Genomic DNA, 20,652 nt, shown 5'->3' on the forward strand with positions numbered 1-20,652 from the left:
TCTTTTACCTTGAATGAATTCCTTCGCGTATTGATATCCAAATAACCGCTCAGCAAGAGTTCGATTATATCGATCAACAATTGCCTGATCACGGTGAATTTCAGTATGCCCTCGTCTGCTGGTGACGTTATGTTGTTTCATCAACGATGATACTGCACCCTGAAATTCTTTGCCAGGATCAACTTGTAGCAGCTGTAGCCATCGTAGACCACCTCGTTGATAAATTCGTTCAAAAGCACTGGCTACTTCAGTTGCTGTTTTAGTCGTTAAAGGCTCCGCATCTTTGTATCTACTTGCAACATCAACTACAGTTAACGCGTACTTGTATGTGTTTTGACGTCTTCGGATTTTAATGACATCGTGTGGCAGAAATAATATATCAGCTTGGTGAGCTTCATTTGGCACACTGACATTGAAATGTGCAAAGTGAATTTGTTTAGGCGGTGGTTAGTAAATTTACCATATTGCCTGTCGGGATAACCAATTTTTAGCAGTAACTCGCGTAACTTTTGCTGCTTCAGCGAGTTTACTAATTGCTGCGCTACCCCTCCAATATCCTTTTGGGGAATAATAAATCGACTTCATTATAATTAATTACCAGCGCCTAGCGCTAATTTACCTTTCATCGCGGATTTTATTAACCAGCTAGCTAATTTTTCCTTGAGAGATATATCGGTGATGGAATTTAACGCGTGAATTAATTTCACATCCGCTAGATGCCTATCTTGTAGATTTTTACTTTTATAAGCTACATCATGCGCATGACACGCTTTATCAATAGCATTTATTGATTCTTCTCCGGGTTTTGGTCGATCCTGGTCATCAAGTCTGATATCAAGTCGGGTTCCAGGACCGCAGTAATTATATCCTGGAAGATGTTTTTCTCCTGGGTATTTAGCCCACGGAGTCCCGGGTAGTTTTACTCGATTTTGACTTTGACTTTGACTTTGGTTTTGACTTTGGTTTTGGCTTTTCACCTGACTAGCCAGTAGAAATAAATTTAAATTTCTTTGTACCGCATCGCTCACACTTGCCCGTAACCGCAGATCTATTATTTTTTGTTGTAATGGTTGTTAGATCACTCGTCTGTGTGCGCGCCCTACATTTCACACAATATAAATCCATATTCTTTTTATATATTTTCTCATGGAAATCACTGACTTTTCTGCTACAAAACTACGAGAGCCAGTTAAGCATCACGCAGCACTACCAAATTCTGTTCGTATGATTATTATAGGTCCATCTGGAAGTGGCGAAACGCAGTTGTTACTTAATTTAATAATGAAATGGATGAAATGGGATAAATTGTATTTGGTAGCACCATCTGTAGACGATCAACGTTGTTATGATGTAATAAAAGATTATAATGAAAGAGCAAAATTGTTAAATGAGAGCGGAGATGATGTTGTTGAATTTATCACCGATATTAATGAAGCTCCAAGTATCGATTCTATTGATGGGTCAGTAAACAATTGGTCGTATATGATGACGTAATGTTGGATAAACAATCAAATCCTGCCAGGATATTTTCCAGAGGTAGACATAAAAACACTGATATCATTTATGTAACTCAACGATGCACACAAATCCCAAAAGTGATCAGGGATGACTGTAATATTCTTGCTGTCTTTAACGGAGTTGATACTCATACACTGAGAAATATTCATCAAACCTGGTGGAACGGTGATATGGATATAAATAAATTAAAAAATGTCTTTAGTCGTGCTAAAATAACTCCGCATGGATTTGTAACAATAAACTTACATGATCCTCGAACACGGTATCGAATCGGGTTAGATAAGATGTTTTAACCGAGCAGCAGGGAGGGCGACGCTCTCAACACGTCACCGACGATCGCGCAATTTTTTTAAACAATTTTTTGCGATCCCCCAGGAGGCCTTAATTTGCGAAAATACAGGTGAACCAATTAGAGTCTGTTCGCCCTCCATGCTGCTATTTGAATCGATATAAAACAGTCGTAAATGTGTTATCGCGATTACAAAGGAAAAGTCTGAATCAGCACTTCTAAAGCAATAATGAAAATATGTAAAGGGACACTTAGGTACATCTTTCATCCATCAGTCCTTTCACAGTATGTACACACCAATGGTTATCTGTGTTACATCGTTGGTATAATGTCCCTACACGTGTCTAAACAAACCAAGCAAAGGTAGTGACGATTTGGAGAGCGTCCGCCGCGAATGCGGGAAGTCGCGGGTTAATACCCATTTAGTGTCTTTCCAAAGGTTTATAAAAATGGTACTAACAGCTGCCTCGCTAGGCACTCAGCATTAAGAAGTTGGTGTTAGCACTGGGAAGCCTGGTTTCAGGATAATGTGCCTTGGTAGGACATCATTCTACGTATCTGCAGAATGATGCCCCAGTGATAGTCATCACTATAAAATGCCACACTGCATACATCAAAAGCGATAGGTACGTTAAAATCCAAATCACACACACATACAAACACACACACACAAACACAAACGCACACAAGCACACTCACACACACAAATCTAATGACAGCACAAATATGAATCTTGCACATTTGTGATAAGTTTTAAAATTCTCATTGACATTACTCATGCTCCTAAGGCACAAATACGTGCAGTGAGCATATAGAAAATGGCATTGGCATATAAGAAATTGCAATGGCATATAGATCCATGCGTTATAAAGCAAACTGCTTGGGATTACATTTCTTGGGTCTGTTTTTATTACGATTCGGAAAGTGGCGTGTTTGAACCAGAGTCATACCAAAGAAAATTATAAGTGGTGCTAGCATTTACCTCGCTTGGAGTCAGCATTAAGAGGTTATTTTTATTACTGGTCTTCCTGCTTTCAAGATAAGGTGACTAGGTGGGACGTGATGCTACATGTCTGCGGCATGATACCCCAGTGCTATACATCACTATAAACTGTCACACTGCATACATCGTAAAAATTCAAGTCACAACTCTCTCTCTCTCTCTCTCTCTCTCTCTCTCTCTCTCTCTCTCTCACACACACACACACACACACACACCAAAAGAATTGTAACATTACTAGATTATTATCCAAAATAAAATCTGATCTCTCGGTTGTGGTTTCGGTATTGTCTAAAATTGTTTAAAATAGATTACATCAGCATGCATTGTGTGAAGGTTGGATGGAATCGACCGATATACTTAAAATGTAAGATAGCAACATTTTACTTGTGAAAAGTAATTACATGCTTATAGAAATATCTGCTGGCATATTCGCCCTGGAATTACAATATATCAATGAAGATCCTGTCTCGAAAATACAGGGGACATGGGACATGTATAATATTGCTTGACCAGATGAAAAATCATACATTTTCTGTTTCTTAGCTTCTCAGAGTTCTGACATTTAAAGACGATTGATAACTCATTTAAAGGTAATCTTACTCAGGTCAAAATGATGCCTAAATTTCTGACAATCGCCTCTTTGAATATGCCTAAATTTCTGACAATCGCCTCTTTGAATAAAACAACATTTCTCTGAAACTGCAAGATAATATGTTCATAATATTCACCCATTTTGTCGTCAGTCTTATTTCAGGCACCTGCGTCAATTAACGTCAGTCTTATTTCAGGCACCTGCGTCTTTTAACATCAGTCTTATTTCAGGCATCTGCGTCAATTAACGTCAGTCTTATTTCAGACATCTGCGTCAATTAACGTCAGTCTTATTTCAAGCACCTGCGTCAATTAACGTTAGTCTTATTTCAGACATCTGCGTCAAAAAAGAACGAAGTTGCAACCTGTTCTAGCTAGACAACAATTATGCAAATTAGGCATATGTTATTTGCAACTGACGCATGCTAAATGTTAAGCAATATTACACTTCTGCAATTGTTCAAGATATAAACAAATGTATTCAGATTCACTTTCACGATGACAATCTACACCTACTCGGCCCAGTAGTAACGCCTTACTTGGCTCAGCCAATATTTACCCGGTCAAGAAGAAAAGACGAGTGGTTTCCCTGAGCCATAGAGGATACATTGTACAGCTTATCATGTAAATTATAGGCGAATATTTAATTTCCAAAAACGACTTCTAGAACTGTGTTTCTTGTTAACTCTATGAATCCATATAAATCTATATCAGATACCACTACTCGTATCTTTTATGATGTTTTCTGATTGTGAATGGGAATGTTTCTCTGTAACATACTAATGTACATATATTTATTAAGACACTATTTATGGTAGCTTCTTACCATATCTATGGTTTTAGAAGGTTTCGGTATATATTCAGCATAGCGCCACCTGTCACGTACTTATCTTATATACACTATGTGACCATAAGTTACTAGTTTCACCCATGAATACCAATTAATGGCCGTACCACATGTTTTCAAATAGAATCTATATCTTTCAAAAATCACTGGAAGAAATATGTTAACTACTTTGCCGTCTGATAATGTCCAGTGATGTTATGCAAGAGCTCCATAACATGATTACCGTATCTACTAAATTCCAACAGATCGAATATATGGTAGCAAGTAAGCCAAAGTGTGAGGTATGGACGTCACAAGGGGTTTCAGATACTTTATTTATTTGTCTGATACGTTTCTTTTGAACGAGGCAGACGGCAGAATGAGTGCCATAGAAGTAGCATCCATATTTCAAGTTCATTTAAACAATATGACTATTATAAGCCATCAACGAAATATGTTTTTAGTATTACCACGATATCAGAGTAACTCTCCTTGCATAACCTGGAATCTACATGGCGTCGTTTTAGCGAATGTTTCCCGCATTCATCTGATTTAAACTGAAATTTAAATGCATTTAGTACAGAACAATATTCAACAAATAAACATATATAATATCTTGAAAGTCAGTGTTTTTGTTTACTTACTTGCCAATCGCAAACATTAAAATCCGCGATATCAGAGTACTCCGCTATAAGATTAGCATATCTCCATAACGTTGCCAAAGGTATTTATTGAAATCTGATGTAGAATGGCGGTATTCCGTCAAAATTAACCAGCCATTACATGCAATATTCTTTTTTATTTAGTCGATTTCGTCAAACTGCCCGAGAAGCAGTCTAAGCGAATATGTAAATCAACTTTCAGAGTTGGTGACTGGATGTAAGCATACGACCAGAAGACAACATGTTATTCAGATTCCTTGAATCAAACACGCCTCAACATTTCAATTGAGCGATCACAATGGCAGCGGGTAAGTGTTTCATATTACGAGTGGGTCTGTTGAATGCTGGAAGATAGCACAGACGGACGGGCTTTATAATGAAGTATGAAAATGAAACATTTGACATGTTCTCATTTTTAAAATGAAATAGGTGTTCAAAAATTACAAACATTGATTTGACAGTAGAATGTCTATCCTTAAACTGTTTTGGTGACGTTATACGAATATCATGCTACCTTATCGAAATCGAAAGTAGTGGATTTCCGCATAGGCCATGATGCAAAAAAGTTACCATGCGAAACAAAGTGAACGGTTCAGATCTACTTTTTACACTTATTTTCCACGTGGCACTGCTATTTATAGGTTACTTTGGCAATCTCATTATATTAATTTAACTATTTAACTTGACTATATGCTTGTTACTTCATTATCTCATTCAGTATGGTACGTCCATCTTAACGACAAGTCACTTTTCATTGTGTTATGTACACTGAAACCTCAGTGAACAGGCTTCCTTTAATCCGCTGTCCTCTGAAGACAAGCCACCAGTCATGATCCCAGAAAATCCCATTATAATCCTATATAAACTTGAGATCCAAAGTCCTGTTTTTGTTCAACTTTGTTAGATACAGGCAGCTATCAAGTGTAACTTAAAACAATGCCAATGGTTCTCATTAGAAACTAATCAAACCTCAGTATATGTATGTGCATGTATAGTATTAAAACCCACCCGCCGCAATGTCTACTTTTAATTTGTCTCAAAATATTAAAAACAAATGTCCAAGCGGTTTAAATCTGTGCAAGTGGTTTCAAGTGATGTAACTCCCAATCTTACGGAAATCTCTGGAATCATTCGGAATTTATCAAAGACAATGAACTACATCACATTTATTAGCTGAAAAAGTTAGACTCGCCAAATCAAATATGAATATGAACTTAGTATCAGCAAAGTGTTGTATGAAACGCACATAACATGACAGTATTATGGGATCCCCTGACGAATATTGCGTAAGAATTTATATATTTGTATGACTCTATGGTCATAAACTAAGTAACATAAAGAAAGTCAATGTACAATTTAACAAACTCTTTAGTTATAAAAGTTCAGAAAAAGAAAATTGAAGAGGAACTGACAGTGAAGGAAATGTTCTGTATACTTTCCAAACCCTCGAATATATATTGGTCCGCCAACAGTTCTGGCGTATAAAGATGGCATTTTCCAAAATTCCCTTGAATAGTTTACATTAGTCCCATAAGTATATTATACTCCAAAGAACACTTTCTGTTTCCACTGAATAATCAAACTAAGTGTTTCCTCTCAAATCATTTCCAAATGCAACAATAAAATACGTCCGCAGACTTGATGTTACAACAAGAACACAAGAAATAAAAATGAGAAATCTGCCCAGTCCTAACTACTTGTATACCGGTGAAAGGCTAAAACTAGCATATTGCCATTACTTCTACGTGACAAATTGCAAATCTTCAAAATCGCAAAACAACACACATGATCTAACCTACCCAACGGGAAATAACTTAGTTCTCATAAGAACCCACCTGACCGACCTGTTCTGCTGGAATCAGTCCGAAACATGTCAACATATTTACTAATAATTTTATTATTAGCAGCGATAAAAACGAAAGTGAGCATTTATTTAGATCCTATGCAATTTTACATTCTTAATATGTTGAAAAAGAGCATATGCACGTAAGATATTTCAACTAAAGATAATCGCCACAATTTAAAGTCATGAATACCATTTTCAGAACTTGTATGTAAATATTGATGCAGTAAGGCTTTCTTTTTCCATATTAATCAAACATAATAATAATAATAAGAAGAAGAAGAAGAAGAAAAAGAAGAATGATAATAATAATAATAATAAAAATAATAATAATAATAATAATAATAATAATAATAATAATAATAATAATAATAATATTACACAGGAAGATGCATAATGAATGTACAAAAATGTAAAAAACAATAAATAAATATAGAACTCTTGTATTCGTGAAAGAGCATCTGCAGTTACATTTTTTCCCTAGAAGACGCTGATGTCGATGTTATATTCTTGCTACATCAAACTCCGCCTTATTTTATTTTTCATTTCATTGATGAAAGAAAGGGGCTTGTGTCACTACAATCCGGTTTTACGTCATCATTTTACTAAATGATATACAGTGTCATCTAGCTCAACATATTCCTTAAATATATTTACATGGCTTGTGACAAAATTGTTTCTCTTTCCGCCTCTCAGGAGGGTTACTATTATTTAAATCACTTCGTTTTAACTTTATGAAGGTCAAAATATATATCTTGAAAATGATCTTGAGCTACAAGCAAGAGGGACAGGACTATAACGCCAGGATGAATATTTCCTGATAGTTTTTACTTGCCTTAATTTTAAAAGTACGCTTAAGAATATTTGTTACCACTTCACAATCAAAGACATAATAAGGAAGATTCACCTTTGAATCCTCTGATGAAAGAACTTTTCGTTCAACAACTCCAATGGCTCATGGACAATATGTCCAAAAGGTTGTTCAAAAGAACTTAAACCGAACATTTGACAAATAGCAAAAGATCTAAATATTTGGAAACGTCGCTTTCAATTTATCTCCAACAAAAATGATGTACGATCTTGTGATAAGTCTTACTGAGCCCTAAATTACCGACCAAATTAGTTTTATGGGCTACAGTAAAATTGTTCAGTCTAAACTACTTAGAAACAACTAATTAAAAGCGAACTAACCACTCTTCACCAGCGGGTACCTCAGGTGGTCTTCATTTTCTCATAAGGATCCCATTTTATTTTATAAAGTTGGTACCTCTGCGGAACCAACTTTGCAAGTAGCCCCCTGAAACAAACAGGAGATCTCACGACCTGAGTATGAAATCAGAGATTTTATTTTCAATAGGATCAACCTTTTGATTCAAACAAGGCTTGCTAGTTAAAAAGTTGATTAACCACAACCTTATCTCCAGCTAAGTCATTGTCCAATAATAAACGAACACACTCAATGGGCAAAATATTAACAGATCCGATAGTCACTGGACCTGAAACTATGCCTGATGATAACTTAACATTATGGAGTGGAATTTGAATAAAGGCGCACTCTATTACCTGAACAAGAACACTTTCATTAGAATTTTTCTCATAGATAGAGAAATACTTGATAATAAAATAGTCTGAGAAGATCCTATGACCCTTAATATTTTAATAGGAACGTGATTGGCCACGTCAGTAATAAGTGGTTCAGAACCTTTTGACGTAAGTCCTCCATAATTCTCCATAATAAAATTATTCTGGGGTTTGTTTGGTTCCCACGTATGTATTGTTTCCAATACATAACGATGTCCTCTACCTCAGAAAAACAAGACCATTTAGAAGAGCTCTGTCTTTATTCTCTTGCTTATTGTTTAACATAAGGCAATCACAGAAAACATGGCCTATTTACTTGCAGTAATTGCACTTCGAAAGAGATACATTGTGCCAGATCAGAATTTGTGCGAACTCGCTAAGAACTGGGGTCGCTTCTAACCATCTATTGAGAGGAAAACGTTTTAAGAAATTAAACTTTGTGAGTCAAGGAAATGTCGTCAGCTGTACGAGCATCGTTTTCGAAAGTGCCTACCTGGTGTTCATCAGGGTAAATCTTTACGTTATTATCAGCACAGTTCTCGAACTCTTCAAGTTGTCTACGTCTGTCATAATTTGTATTAATCTTTTTAAATGTACACCACCTGTCAAATAGTTTTTCTTTTTTCCTCGCAAATTCAACAAGGGTTTTGCCATTGTCTATTCTTCAATTCCTAAACCATTGTCAGTATGCCTTAGATACCTACTCATATCCCTTCAAGATTCATACATTGACCAAATCATAAACAGAACTTGCTTTTTCTGACAGCGAAGTATATACTTCACAAGCTTTGTCAATAACTACATTTTGTATTAAATAAAGTCCGGTGCTCTCTTATCCATTTAAAATCTGGCTAATGTTTTGAAATGTGAAACATATTGATCAAGGTATCTTTCCTTAAAATGAGAGACTAATTTAATACGTATAGTAACATCAGAAACTGAACTTCTTGAGGTGAATGTTGTTTGTCAGTTCCAAGTCTTTTAATTTCATCTACATTTCCATCTCTCTTTCTTCGTTTTGTATTTGTAATTTCTTTACATCACTCTTGCTATCTTGTTCATTTGCGTCTGCATTTTCCGGTCTTCCCTTTCTCTTTCTTCTGCGTGCATGTGCAATAAATTTGCACCTATTTGCATTTGCAATTTCATCTACATCTCTTTATCGTTTAGTATTTGCATTTCCGTATAATCTTTTTTTCTTTCTTCATTCTAAATTGAAAAATGTCTTTCTCTTATTCTTTCATCATTTTGGATTTGGATTTTCATTTCCATTTCTTGAAGCTGAAGTTTTTTAAATTTTCTTTGCGTCTGGTTTTTCAATTTCAATTATTTTAATTTCATTTCAGAGCTACATAGGGACTTGCAAATTAACCCTAACTCATTTCCGTTAAAAAATGTCCTTTTCCACCAAAACTCGACAAAATCATTTTTAATGTCCTGGCTTACAAACTACGATTTTATGTCCGAAAGCAAATAGCGGTTAGCAAGCTCCAGCAACTCTTCTATCCTTAACATTCAAGCCCTTCATGGGTCGGATCTGAAACAAGACGTTGCTTCCTAGATGACGTTATGAAAGCTTGTTGCTTGTACAGAGAAAATCAAAAGACCAGAGACAAAGAAATTAAGGAACTAAATGAATTTAAATTTCAAAAACAAAGTTTACTGAAATATTTTAAAGAAATATATATCCCGGACGAGCCCCCAATTTCTGTTATGATTCTATTCTCATAAACTAGGCGATATAAATAAGCAAAACCAACAAGTGTTGTGAAGCGTAATAAACTAATTAATTATCAAAGTTAAAAAGTTGAAAACTTGAGAGGAACGGATGAAATCAATCCAAAAGAATCCAGAAAAAAATCATTTACTAATGCCCAAAAAATTAAATGTTAAGTAAAAGTTTCAGATATACAAGTATACTTCTCTGCCAACAGTCCTGGGGTTTAATAACATAGCTGCCCATAACTCCTTTAAATAATTTACATAAGTCACAGATTATTACCATAGTCCAATGAGCACTTTCTATTTCCACTGAATAATCCAAATAAATATTTTCTCTCAAATAATATCTAAAAACAACATAAACATACGTGACTAGAAATAAGAATGACAAACCCACCCAATCCTAGCCATTTACATAAAACTTATGGATTAAAATATGACGATGTATAAAATGTCAGCATGCTGTAAAATAATAAAGTATTATTCTATTCATCAACAAATGAAATAACGAAGGTGTTCGCTTGTGCTGGCAGGGAACCACTGGTCTTAAAATAAATAATAGAAAAGAGCGAGAAACAATAAGTTTTGTAACATTTAACAAATATTTTTTCCCTAGAATACAAAGTGAAACTTTAAATAGGAACATACGGTGTTACAAATTAGACCCCAAATAATCCCTGAATTACCAACTCAAGTCCTAATGGTTAAAATTCTGAATGAACTTTAATTATAGCCCAAATAAACCCAACGCTGAAAAATGTTGAGATAACTGTGGTGGCACGAGTAACGGTGATGTGCCAACAGTGTCTTGTTGAATCGAAATACAATCCAAGACTATATCCTTGTTTGCAATTTCACTTTATATTCAAGGTTGTGTTTCCAAGATTTTTATTTTTGATAACCATTTTGTATTTTCAGTGTATAAATACTTTCAATAAATACAGTTCAGCCCAAATAAACTGCTTGACTTTACAATAATACAACTGATTCTCTTAAAATCATACAGCATGAATAATTAATTTCTAGAAGGAAATAAACCAAGATTAGAGAATCCTCTACATGATCTTAGGTTACAATTAGCATTTTCTATCCACAAAAGCCTATAACCTTGTGAAAAATGTCTTTCTAGAAGGTTCCAAATGTTTACTAGAAACAAAATAGTTATAATAGTGAACATGGCAAACACAATTCCCTTGACGCAGGCAAAGATAATAATCCTAATATTTAAACCATTAAGACTGAGAATATTTTAGCTATGTTTTAGTTGTTTACATAACTGAAAAGAAATGATTCAGTTCTATTAGAACATGAACTTGATGTTGGACAAGGTCATGTCCAGCGTACATAGTCACATAAGATAAGATTAAACAAATTTGTAGATGCAAGCTTTTAAAACGATGCATAAATAACGTGATTCGATATTCTGAGATTTTACATTTTAATACTTGCCGATTTTTAGCCATATTTAATAGCACAAAAAAGCCTCACTTATAATTACATGCGATAAATGTAAAATTTTGTAACTACCCAATAACAATAAGATCATCCACCGAGTAAAGAAATATGCAAGAAATTCTGGATTCTGCGAAATAGAATATTACTGATATTAATACAGATGTAGAATAATAATAACTTCCTTCTTCTTAAAGGATATTGGAATGGGAGTCTTCCATGCAAGATTATCTGAATGAAGAAGAGTTATTAAGACATAGTTAATATCAATCAACGCACTGAGTACCATATACATATAGTTACCAGGCTTTTGAAAATGCCAAACATTTAATTACTCAAATAAGGTCCTGATTACCTAACCTCATATCAAATTCCGGTTTCGATTCCCATTTCAGATAATCCGAATAAATGGCACAATAACAATTGACGTCTATCTGCTTTTTCGTCAACAGTAAATATACAGAAAAGTCGTATAAACTTCAGCCCTTACAAATGCATAGGATTTGTAAAACTAATTACGCCGGTCGCTATCATCAGCGATTCAGATGTATCCAATGAAACGGGCGATGACGTGTCATTTCATGGCTACGTGATCCGTTTATAATATTAATTGAGTACCTGCCCCAGCCAATACAGTTAATATTGCATTTTTGACGTAAGATGGATGGGTGTTGACGATCAAAACAGCACGCACGACGCCGAACTTGCCTGGTACCCCGAGACCAATCCACACATATCAATACTGGAAATACAAACTTATTTAATATATTTGGCTAGTGACCAATCTTGCCGATTTGGAAAATGTCTAGTTGGTTGACTCAACGAATAATCAGAATTACAACCAATAATAGTGTTAACTTTGATATCATTGCTGATGTAAACATTATATGCACTGTGATGCGCCCGATTTTCACCAACACTTTCATGAAAAGTCGACTGCATTATCTTTAATGTTTGTGGGCATTAAAGAACAGTCGAAGAGACCTTTAATATCAGCAAAATATTTTATATTCGCAAAAATGAATACGTTTTCATTTTGAATCAATACAAGGATATCTTTTTAAGCAAATTCCTTTCTGACCTGCTGAAATTTTCTGAGGACAGGAAACTCTCTTTTGACTGTTCCGTAATATCAATGGATACTAAAGACGATTTGGAGATTGAGACATCTCATAGTTATACTCTGTGTTATGATGGCTGTGTATTAGTTCAATAATATCTTCTCTTCTTTGTAGTTGATATTGACTGGCAAGCACAGCGAGATGTTTTGAACAGCAATCGCTACATGTTGGAGAACCAAGTGATCTGTGACGTCACATTCTATATTGGCAAGCAAAAGGAAGAAGTAAACGTACACAAGTATGTCCTCGTAAGCCGTAGTTCCGTATTTTACGCGATGTTATGCGGACCTCTCCAAGAAACTGGACCAATAAACATACCAGATATTGAGCCAGATGTTTTTAAACAGCTGCTTAGGTAGGATAAACAATATTTTTCATTTTTATAAGAAAACTGTCCTAACGCAAATGTGTCCACTAAATAAAAGTTAATGAGCAACCCTAACGATCAAATTAGAATAAAATGGTCCTACAGTGCACTGTCATCTGCAGGTTAGACGAATGTAGCATTACTTAGATTTTGGTATTTTTATGTTGTATTTATTTGTAGGTTACTGTGTAATATTTATTATGCTTTACCTAGATATGTTTATCTATTTAATAGCAATGACTGGTATAAATGCAGAAATCAAATCTGCATTTATTTAGTCTTTGGGGTTGATGAAGATGGCAAATATGAAGGCTCGTTTTGAATCTAATATGAAGATTAAAGTCGCAATAATCCTATAATAATTTTAATAAGGATTTTATGCAATTTTGTTTTATAGGTACGTGTACTTTGAGGCATTTGAGCCCGATGGGGACTCCATTTTGGCTTTACTATATGCTGCCAAGAAATACGCTGTTACGAGCCTTGTTGACAGGTGTGTCAACTGGCTGAAAAAGGAAGTAAGTATTGATAATGTCTGTGACATTCTACAACAAGCTCGTGTATTTGATGAGAAAGATCTTCAGAGTAAATGTCTTCAGTTTATAATGGACAATGGAAGTTCTGTTCTTAAACACTCATCATTCAGAAAGCTATCATCAGAGTGCGTGGAGATGGTGATAAAACAGGACGAACTATGTGCAGAGGAAGAGGAGGTTTATGAAGTGATGAAGGATTGGGCAGAAACTGAGTGTGCTCGGATAAATGTCGAACCAAGTGCCGAAAACATCAGGCAAGTTTTGGGTGGGATGAAGAGTTTAATTAGATTTTCGGTTATGGATGGAAAGTATTTCGCGAATAAAGTGGCTGTAGACAACATTTTGACTGCGGACGAGAAAGTAACAATTTTCAGAACTTTTCACAGCAGTGATAGTTTTAAAGATACAAAGTACATGCAAGATGCAAGAAAACCAAGGTTTCAAGAAATGCAAAGAGTGATTAGGTTTTCCACCAATGGTCCTGCTTCTTCTACAGGTTCAGTTTTACACGCCATAGAATTCAGATGTTCAAAGGAAGTGCGTCTGCATGGCATTATACTTTATGGGGCAATGCAAAGGAAAATCAATTGTAATAATTGTGGCCTGGAAATACAAAAACAATATTACTGTAATAACTGTGGAGATGTAAGCGAAAGCAAAACTTACTGTCCTAACTGTGGAGAGTTAACTCTGCAAGATTACTGCAACCAATGTGGAAACCCACGTCAAAGTGAGAACTTTTGTAATTATTGTCGACAAAGTGGACAACGCTGTCGTAATTGTGGATACTGGCAAGAAAGTTCCATTTCCAATGAAGTTATATCAGACACTGTAGTACAGTTACTTGACGAATCCAAACGTATGATCATACAGATGAAATGTCCAAGGCTCACAGTGGAGAAGGAATTACCAGAGGTGTTGTTCGATGATCCGGTTGTTGTGAAGAGGAACTGGTATACCATAACTCTTGTAACATCGAACTCTGGCACGATTATATCCGGTACGAATGGTGAAAAAGCTGTAAGCTTGGGAGATGGGCAATCTGTTGAATTCAGAGACAGTTCATTGTCAGCAAGTGACACTAATGTCTTGAGGGGTCAGATTCCAGGCCTTATCCTTTCTAGAAGGCGATAGACTATCACAATTTCCAATATTCTCAGTTCTATCGCTGCTTCATGATACAAATTAGGCACATAGGTGTTGAAACATTATTATCATTATATCATACCTCTTTGACCAGTAGAAGGAAAACAACTGGATCGTATCGACTGTTCGAGGCACAAAATACATATGACATTTCTTGATTTCTGCTTTTACATTTCAAATTAAGAAAAGTAACTTATAACAAAGTTCAGGTCAAATAGGGAATTAAGATGTATTACATGGACGGGGTGGAGAACGTATGATATACAAATATATAGTGATATGCCGCCCATGTGTGATGTATTTTCAGGTCTGGAGCTATACATTTACTTGCCTATTTCCTGCGATCTAATATAATTGTTGAATTTTATCAACTGCATCACTACTTCAAGTTGAGAAACCCGAGGCGTTAAACGATGGATTATGTATTGAGAATTTTACATTTATAATGTAAAATTCTTAATATATATTCCATAGTTTATCGCCTCAGGTTTCTCAATTCAAATCTGCCTTCACACGGATATACGTACATCAGAACGAACATTGTGGGAGTCAGCTACTTGATCTCTCTTCCACGAGGCGATAGTCGATAAGCTATCGCACAACAGATATTCAGATGGCACTCTCAGCAAACTAATGATTGAGCTAGGTCTGAAGTTTACCTCATCGCAAATATTCCTTCACATACGGGGATGGTCTTTCTGTTTGTCAGGTTCCATGTGGATTTGAGTCTGTGGAAAGATAAGTTCCAGCAGAATTTCTCTTAATATTATAAAATATTGAATTTATAAATTAAATTTACACGATGTACCTAAAAATCCAACTGGACTTGCTGTTCGTTTTTGCTCCAGTCTGCAGCGAAATGAAATGGCATTGGACCGGCGGTTTGAAGGCAATTTCACACGCTGGTAAGAAAAACCTTCAATAAGTTCGAGAAAGAAGGCGAAAGATCAATGTGGAACGGAACTGTGACTTGAAAGAATAAATTGGTTTCTGCAACATAACATAAGTTCCCCACCATCTACAGTTACCAACCTTTGTGAATGGCTTGCACTTTGCACAATAAAGAATCCGTCGATTTAATGGTCAAAGGTTAGAGACATGGTCAAAATGACGGAGAGAAGACAAACGGTTAGTAATGCATCACCGACCTAGACCACATGTTGTAGATGACTTGCACTTCGGGTAATAAAGAAGCCCTATATATGTTTCAATCAAAATATTAATGGCCAAAGTCACTGCGACTGAGAGAGGTAAAATGCTTTCTGCACACATATTTTAGTTATCGACCATATACCTTCATTAATATCTGTGAAAGACCTAGGAACTAAATACGAATTTCGGGTCGAAAGGGCAAAGGTCAATGTCACTGTGATCAAAAGCAGAAAAATTGGTCTTCGATAATGCCTTAAGTCCTAGACCACTTACCTTGAATAATGTTTGCGGAGGGATTGCACGTTGAGTACGGAATATGACTTTGATGTATAAATGTCAAAGGTCAAGGACAAAATGTCTCTCAGAAAACATATTTTCTTCGTAAGCTCCTTTTCCAGACTTTGCGGATGACATATGCTTAAGGGTAATACAAATCCTACAATTTATGTGGTTTAAAGTTCAGAGGTCATAATGCTTGCCATATTTGTCGACATAGTGACTGTTTTTTCTTTATAATTTCTTCTTTTTCTGCTTTAACGCCCTCGGTGCATATTGTGTGACTGTAGCAAAGATTATATCTAAACATTACAATAGTTTCACATCAGGGTCCGAATTGCATATATTTGTAAAATTATTTCCAATGCCAAATATTAGTTTTGTGTATATTTGTATTTATTGACATTATGTTAATCATTATTTCAATGGTATGTTGTATTAGCATAATATGTGTACTAAGGTCGATTTTAGTCATACAGTTTTGTTTGATCATTGATTGTCAGACGGTGGCTTTATGCAGCTAATGTTTGACGTCCTACCCATTAATTGCAGAGCTTAAGCTAAAGGTTTTGACTTTCAGCAGACATAATGGCAATGTTATAGGCGGGTGAACGTTGCTTTGCTGGACACGTATTCAGTTTGCTACAGAAATTATTGAATCACTAAAGTATGTTTAAAGCGTGTAGAATGATCTTGTGTTCTCAATTTGAGTAAATAATTTAGTTAATCATGATGGATACTGTTGCATAAATGTTCACTAATTTTATTGTAGTAGGAATTTTGTATTATTTCCTATCGCCCCAAAAGACTGTGAGAATACATTATCCAAAAAGGCGAACAGATTAGTTCTGTATCTTCGACACAGCAACATAAGTAGGTTATTTATTGCTAAGCAAGTAAATTAAAGTACCTTGCCGAAGGGCACAACACGGTAACAATTTCATACTGTCGCTAGTCTTGCGCGCTTGCGACTGAGTCACCTCGGCTCCTGCCTCTAACAGTCGCCTTCTACGAAATGCAGGAGCGCGTAGCTGGCCTATTCTAAACCCCTGGTTCGTCATAGCAAGAAGGCGGGTACAACAAATCATGAAACATTTACAAACTGAAGTCCTGAGAAAGACTAAATGACTGTATATATATATTCACAAATTAGATCGTTGTGACAATATTATCTACGTTTTCAATGTATCGCTAATACTTTTTGTGATTTGTAAACATATGGAGACTTTGCAATTTTAGTTTTTCATTATTATCGACATGCTGTTAGATTATATATGGCATTTGTGTTTTACCCAGTCAAGTTCGGTTTGGCTTTCCTTACTAACTTTTAGTAATTGTTAAACAAGAATTATTTTGTATTTCATCGCCAAAGCTTAGTTGCTGGACTTATAGCCTGTACTTTGAATCTGTAGTTCAGGTGGGGTTATGTATATTTAATTTATATTATATGCTTCCTTAAACTCTGTCCGTGATTGACGGTATACTTTTTGCCTACCTAACTATTATCATGTATTCTAAGATATATATACTCAAATTTGAGTTAAAGTCCTAACCTTGTTTACGACCTTAGAATGTCCTTTAAATGAAATTTTCCATCGGAAGTTTGAGAATTCCAGAACAATCTATTGCGTCACAGGTCAAGTGAAATATGTATATATAGATAATTGATAATTTAAAAAGTCATTATGTTTTATGATTAATCTCTGGAATCACGTATAGGTGTGTTCAGATATAAATCTAGAATAATTATTTATTTAAATTATTCATTGGAATTACAAAGTGCTGAGTGACGTTTCTTAAAACTTAAACACTATTTTGGGATTATTGAGAATTCATTCAAAGCCATTCTGGATTACATCATTGTGGCATATCAGAACATTCAAGATTACTGGAATTCATTCTAAATATTCTGTCGTTAGGACTTCTGATATATTATTAAATATATATCAGATTTAACTCACAATTCTGTGTCTTTTGAATTTTAACGTTGTATTTTAGGAATATAACTTGTTTTTTTTTTCTTCTCACTTTTACTTAAAATGTTGGTTTTACATGTTTCTGTTATATAGTGTCAGACAATAGATCCTAACAGTACCTTGGTATGTGTGTCACAATATCAGATTTTTGTCATATTTTCCACAGAGGTTTGAAAGAAAAATGTATTCCAAGAATATAATTTCAGGCAATAAAGTGTTGTTTTTTTTATTTGGTATGACTATACTAATTGAAACAATCATCTGTTATTGCATCCTATGTTGGTCCTTAAAACACTTTCACTTTTCCTGGAAAAGAATGTTACTTGTACTGAATTGTTTAAAAGACATTTAAACTTTAATAGAAAATAATATATTTATTAAAGTCAGCATCTTGACTTTTTGTAGCATCACAAAGCAATCAAGGTGTGATTCGGCCAGTTCCAGAGAGACTGCGACACAAAAGCACTCTAGTTGTTTCCCTGATATTCAACAATTTTTAAAACAATCTAAACAACCTATTATGTTAAATTTCTAAACATATTATTTGTGCCCATGTTCGTGTCCTAGTCTGCTCTCACTTAATGACAATATAGCCCCTGCAGTGTGAACTATTATTCAGTATCTTGAACGAAATGTCTGACATATGCATACATACGTCTGGACAATAGATAAACAGTATATCCCGCCATGCTGATCAAACGTTAATACAAACGATTCATAGGATAAAAGAATTACTTTAACGCACAGATCAAACAACATTCACATCTTAGCACAACTGCTTTATTGATAACTTGAAATTCGTTTATAGAAAATCATACAAACCTGATAATAATTCTTATCATGCATGATTCATGTATCATTTAAGACAAATCAATTAAAATACTTATCTTAAGACTCGTATAAAAAAATGTATGTATGAAATTACAAAACAGTACCATTTTTGCCATGAAGCTCGTTCTTCTATCGTTAGCAGAACTGTCTCCTTATACCCCTGGTTACGCGTGCTCATAGACTTTAGACTTAACCTTGGACAATCTTAACAAGGCTCCACCCCCACCCACCCGATAGACAAAACGTTTCGCCTTGCGCAAAATATGGACAGCCTTTTTGTGGTACATTCATTTATAAAACCAGAGACTTTGCCTGGGAAACACACCCAAACGATTAACTTACTCGATCAGTACTCATGTTTATTTAACCGCCATTTTTAACACATGCCCTTCCAGGTTGGGAAACTTTTTCCTTCCTGTTCTTCTTAATATATCAATCTCTGCAAAGTTTCAAATTGTAACAAATATTTCAGCTATCACAAACGCTGTTTCTGCAACATTTCAAACCTTAGCATTTTGACAAACAAAACCCATTCTTCACCCTTTCTCCAGTTTCGCACGACATATCTATCCAACAGAACCTCATTAATAATCAAGTTTCCGCTAGATGCATTCAAATACCTTAAAAATGCCACGGATTTAATTCCGTGCAAAATCACATAAAACAATTTAAAATCGCGATATGCGACCAATGACATGTGCAAATTTCACTATGTTACATACACCTTCTCCAAATTTTGGAGATGTGTTCCAAATCACCGTCTATACATCCTCAAGTGAACCTTTCACGTAACACTCACCCAGTATACTTAAACAGTCGTTCCTTACGTTCAAGCTACCCTTACTATACCTCACCTGGACCAAGTACTGTTGAAAAAAATTACCATCTCATGAAACATCTATTTGTCAACCTAGCGTGTGCTAAATATGTAAATATTTGGTGGTCGGTTTCCAAAATAAATTTTCGTCAATACAAATAGCGTTGGAATTTAGATATTCCAAAAATAATTGCCAAGCATTCTCTCTTAGACACTGAACAATTGCTTTCTGCAGTCGACAATTTCTTACTACTATATGCAAACGGAACTAAATTCGTATCATATTCTTGCAAGAATACTGCCCCCAGACCTGTCAGAAGCGTCTGTGAGTAAGACAATGTTCTTTGTCATGTCTGGTTATTTCACGACTGCGCCTCACGTCAGCCAGTCCTTCAATATATAATAACTTTCGTCGTGGCCACACATACCTACTCCCTAATATTACATTGTGACACAACCCCGACAAACAAACTAGAATTCGACTTTCACATACGGCGAGTCTATGTCGAGATGAACGCCCCGGAGCAAATCTTTCGTCGGGTTAGCAACCTGGACTTCAACCGTCTCACCTGTATAATTCACAGGCTTCACGTATTTAGTGTCTACCAAGGCCGGGAAATTACAGCCAGTATCATAAAAAACACGGTGACCCTTTCCCCAATAACCATAGCAACATATTGTGTTGGTCAACTCCACTGTCGCATCCTAACAGTATCCGGAGTTACCGCGTTTATCGTTGTCGGACGGCATTTTAACAACATGGTCTTGATTGTTACGGCAATAACTCACGATCTTTTTCTTTCTGATCAGGTATCCTTACCTTCCCCTGTGTCTTTCTCGCTCCACGTAAATGATGTCGGCTGAGATTTCTGTTCCATGGAGCCCCACCGGTCTGTTTTTGGGGTGCTGCCTCTATGGCCTTCCTACGCTTGCTGAATCCAGG

At 35.5% G+C, this 20,652-nt stretch overlaps 1 protein-coding gene across 3 annotated transcripts; it reads left to right on the forward strand.

The window, feature by feature from the left end:
- The first annotated feature begins 5,089 nt into the window (after positions 1-5,089).
- LOC149782756 (BTB/POZ domain-containing protein 6-B-like) lies at positions 5,090-18,287 on the forward strand. Of its 3 annotated transcripts, XR_016414456.1 has the most exons (4): positions 5,090-5,197; positions 12,723-12,963; positions 13,373-15,045; positions 15,145-18,287. XR_016414456.1 is itself a non-coding variant. In XM_089934248.1 (3 exons), exons 1-3 carry the CDS (start codon positions 5,188-5,190, stop codon positions 14,643-14,645), a joined length of 1,524 nt encoding a protein of 507 aa, XP_089790374.1. In that variant the 5' UTR covers positions 5,090-5,187; the 3' UTR covers positions 14,646-18,287. The 3 variants fall into 3 exon arrangements, 2 of the variants coding, with proteins under 2 accessions (XP_089790374.1, XP_089790375.1); XM_089934248.1 differs by having other exon boundaries at positions 13,373-18,287; XM_089934249.1 differs by having other exon boundaries at positions 12,723-12,846; positions 13,373-18,287.
- Positions 18,288-20,652: the final 2,365 nt, after the last annotated feature.

This window comes from Sinohyriopsis cumingii, chromosome 15 (assembly GCF_028554795.1).
Source record: "Sinohyriopsis cumingii isolate HCF-2022 chromosome 15, ASM2855479v2, whole genome shotgun sequence".
NCBI lineage: Eukaryota > Metazoa > Mollusca > Bivalvia > Unionida > Unionidae > Sinohyriopsis > Sinohyriopsis cumingii.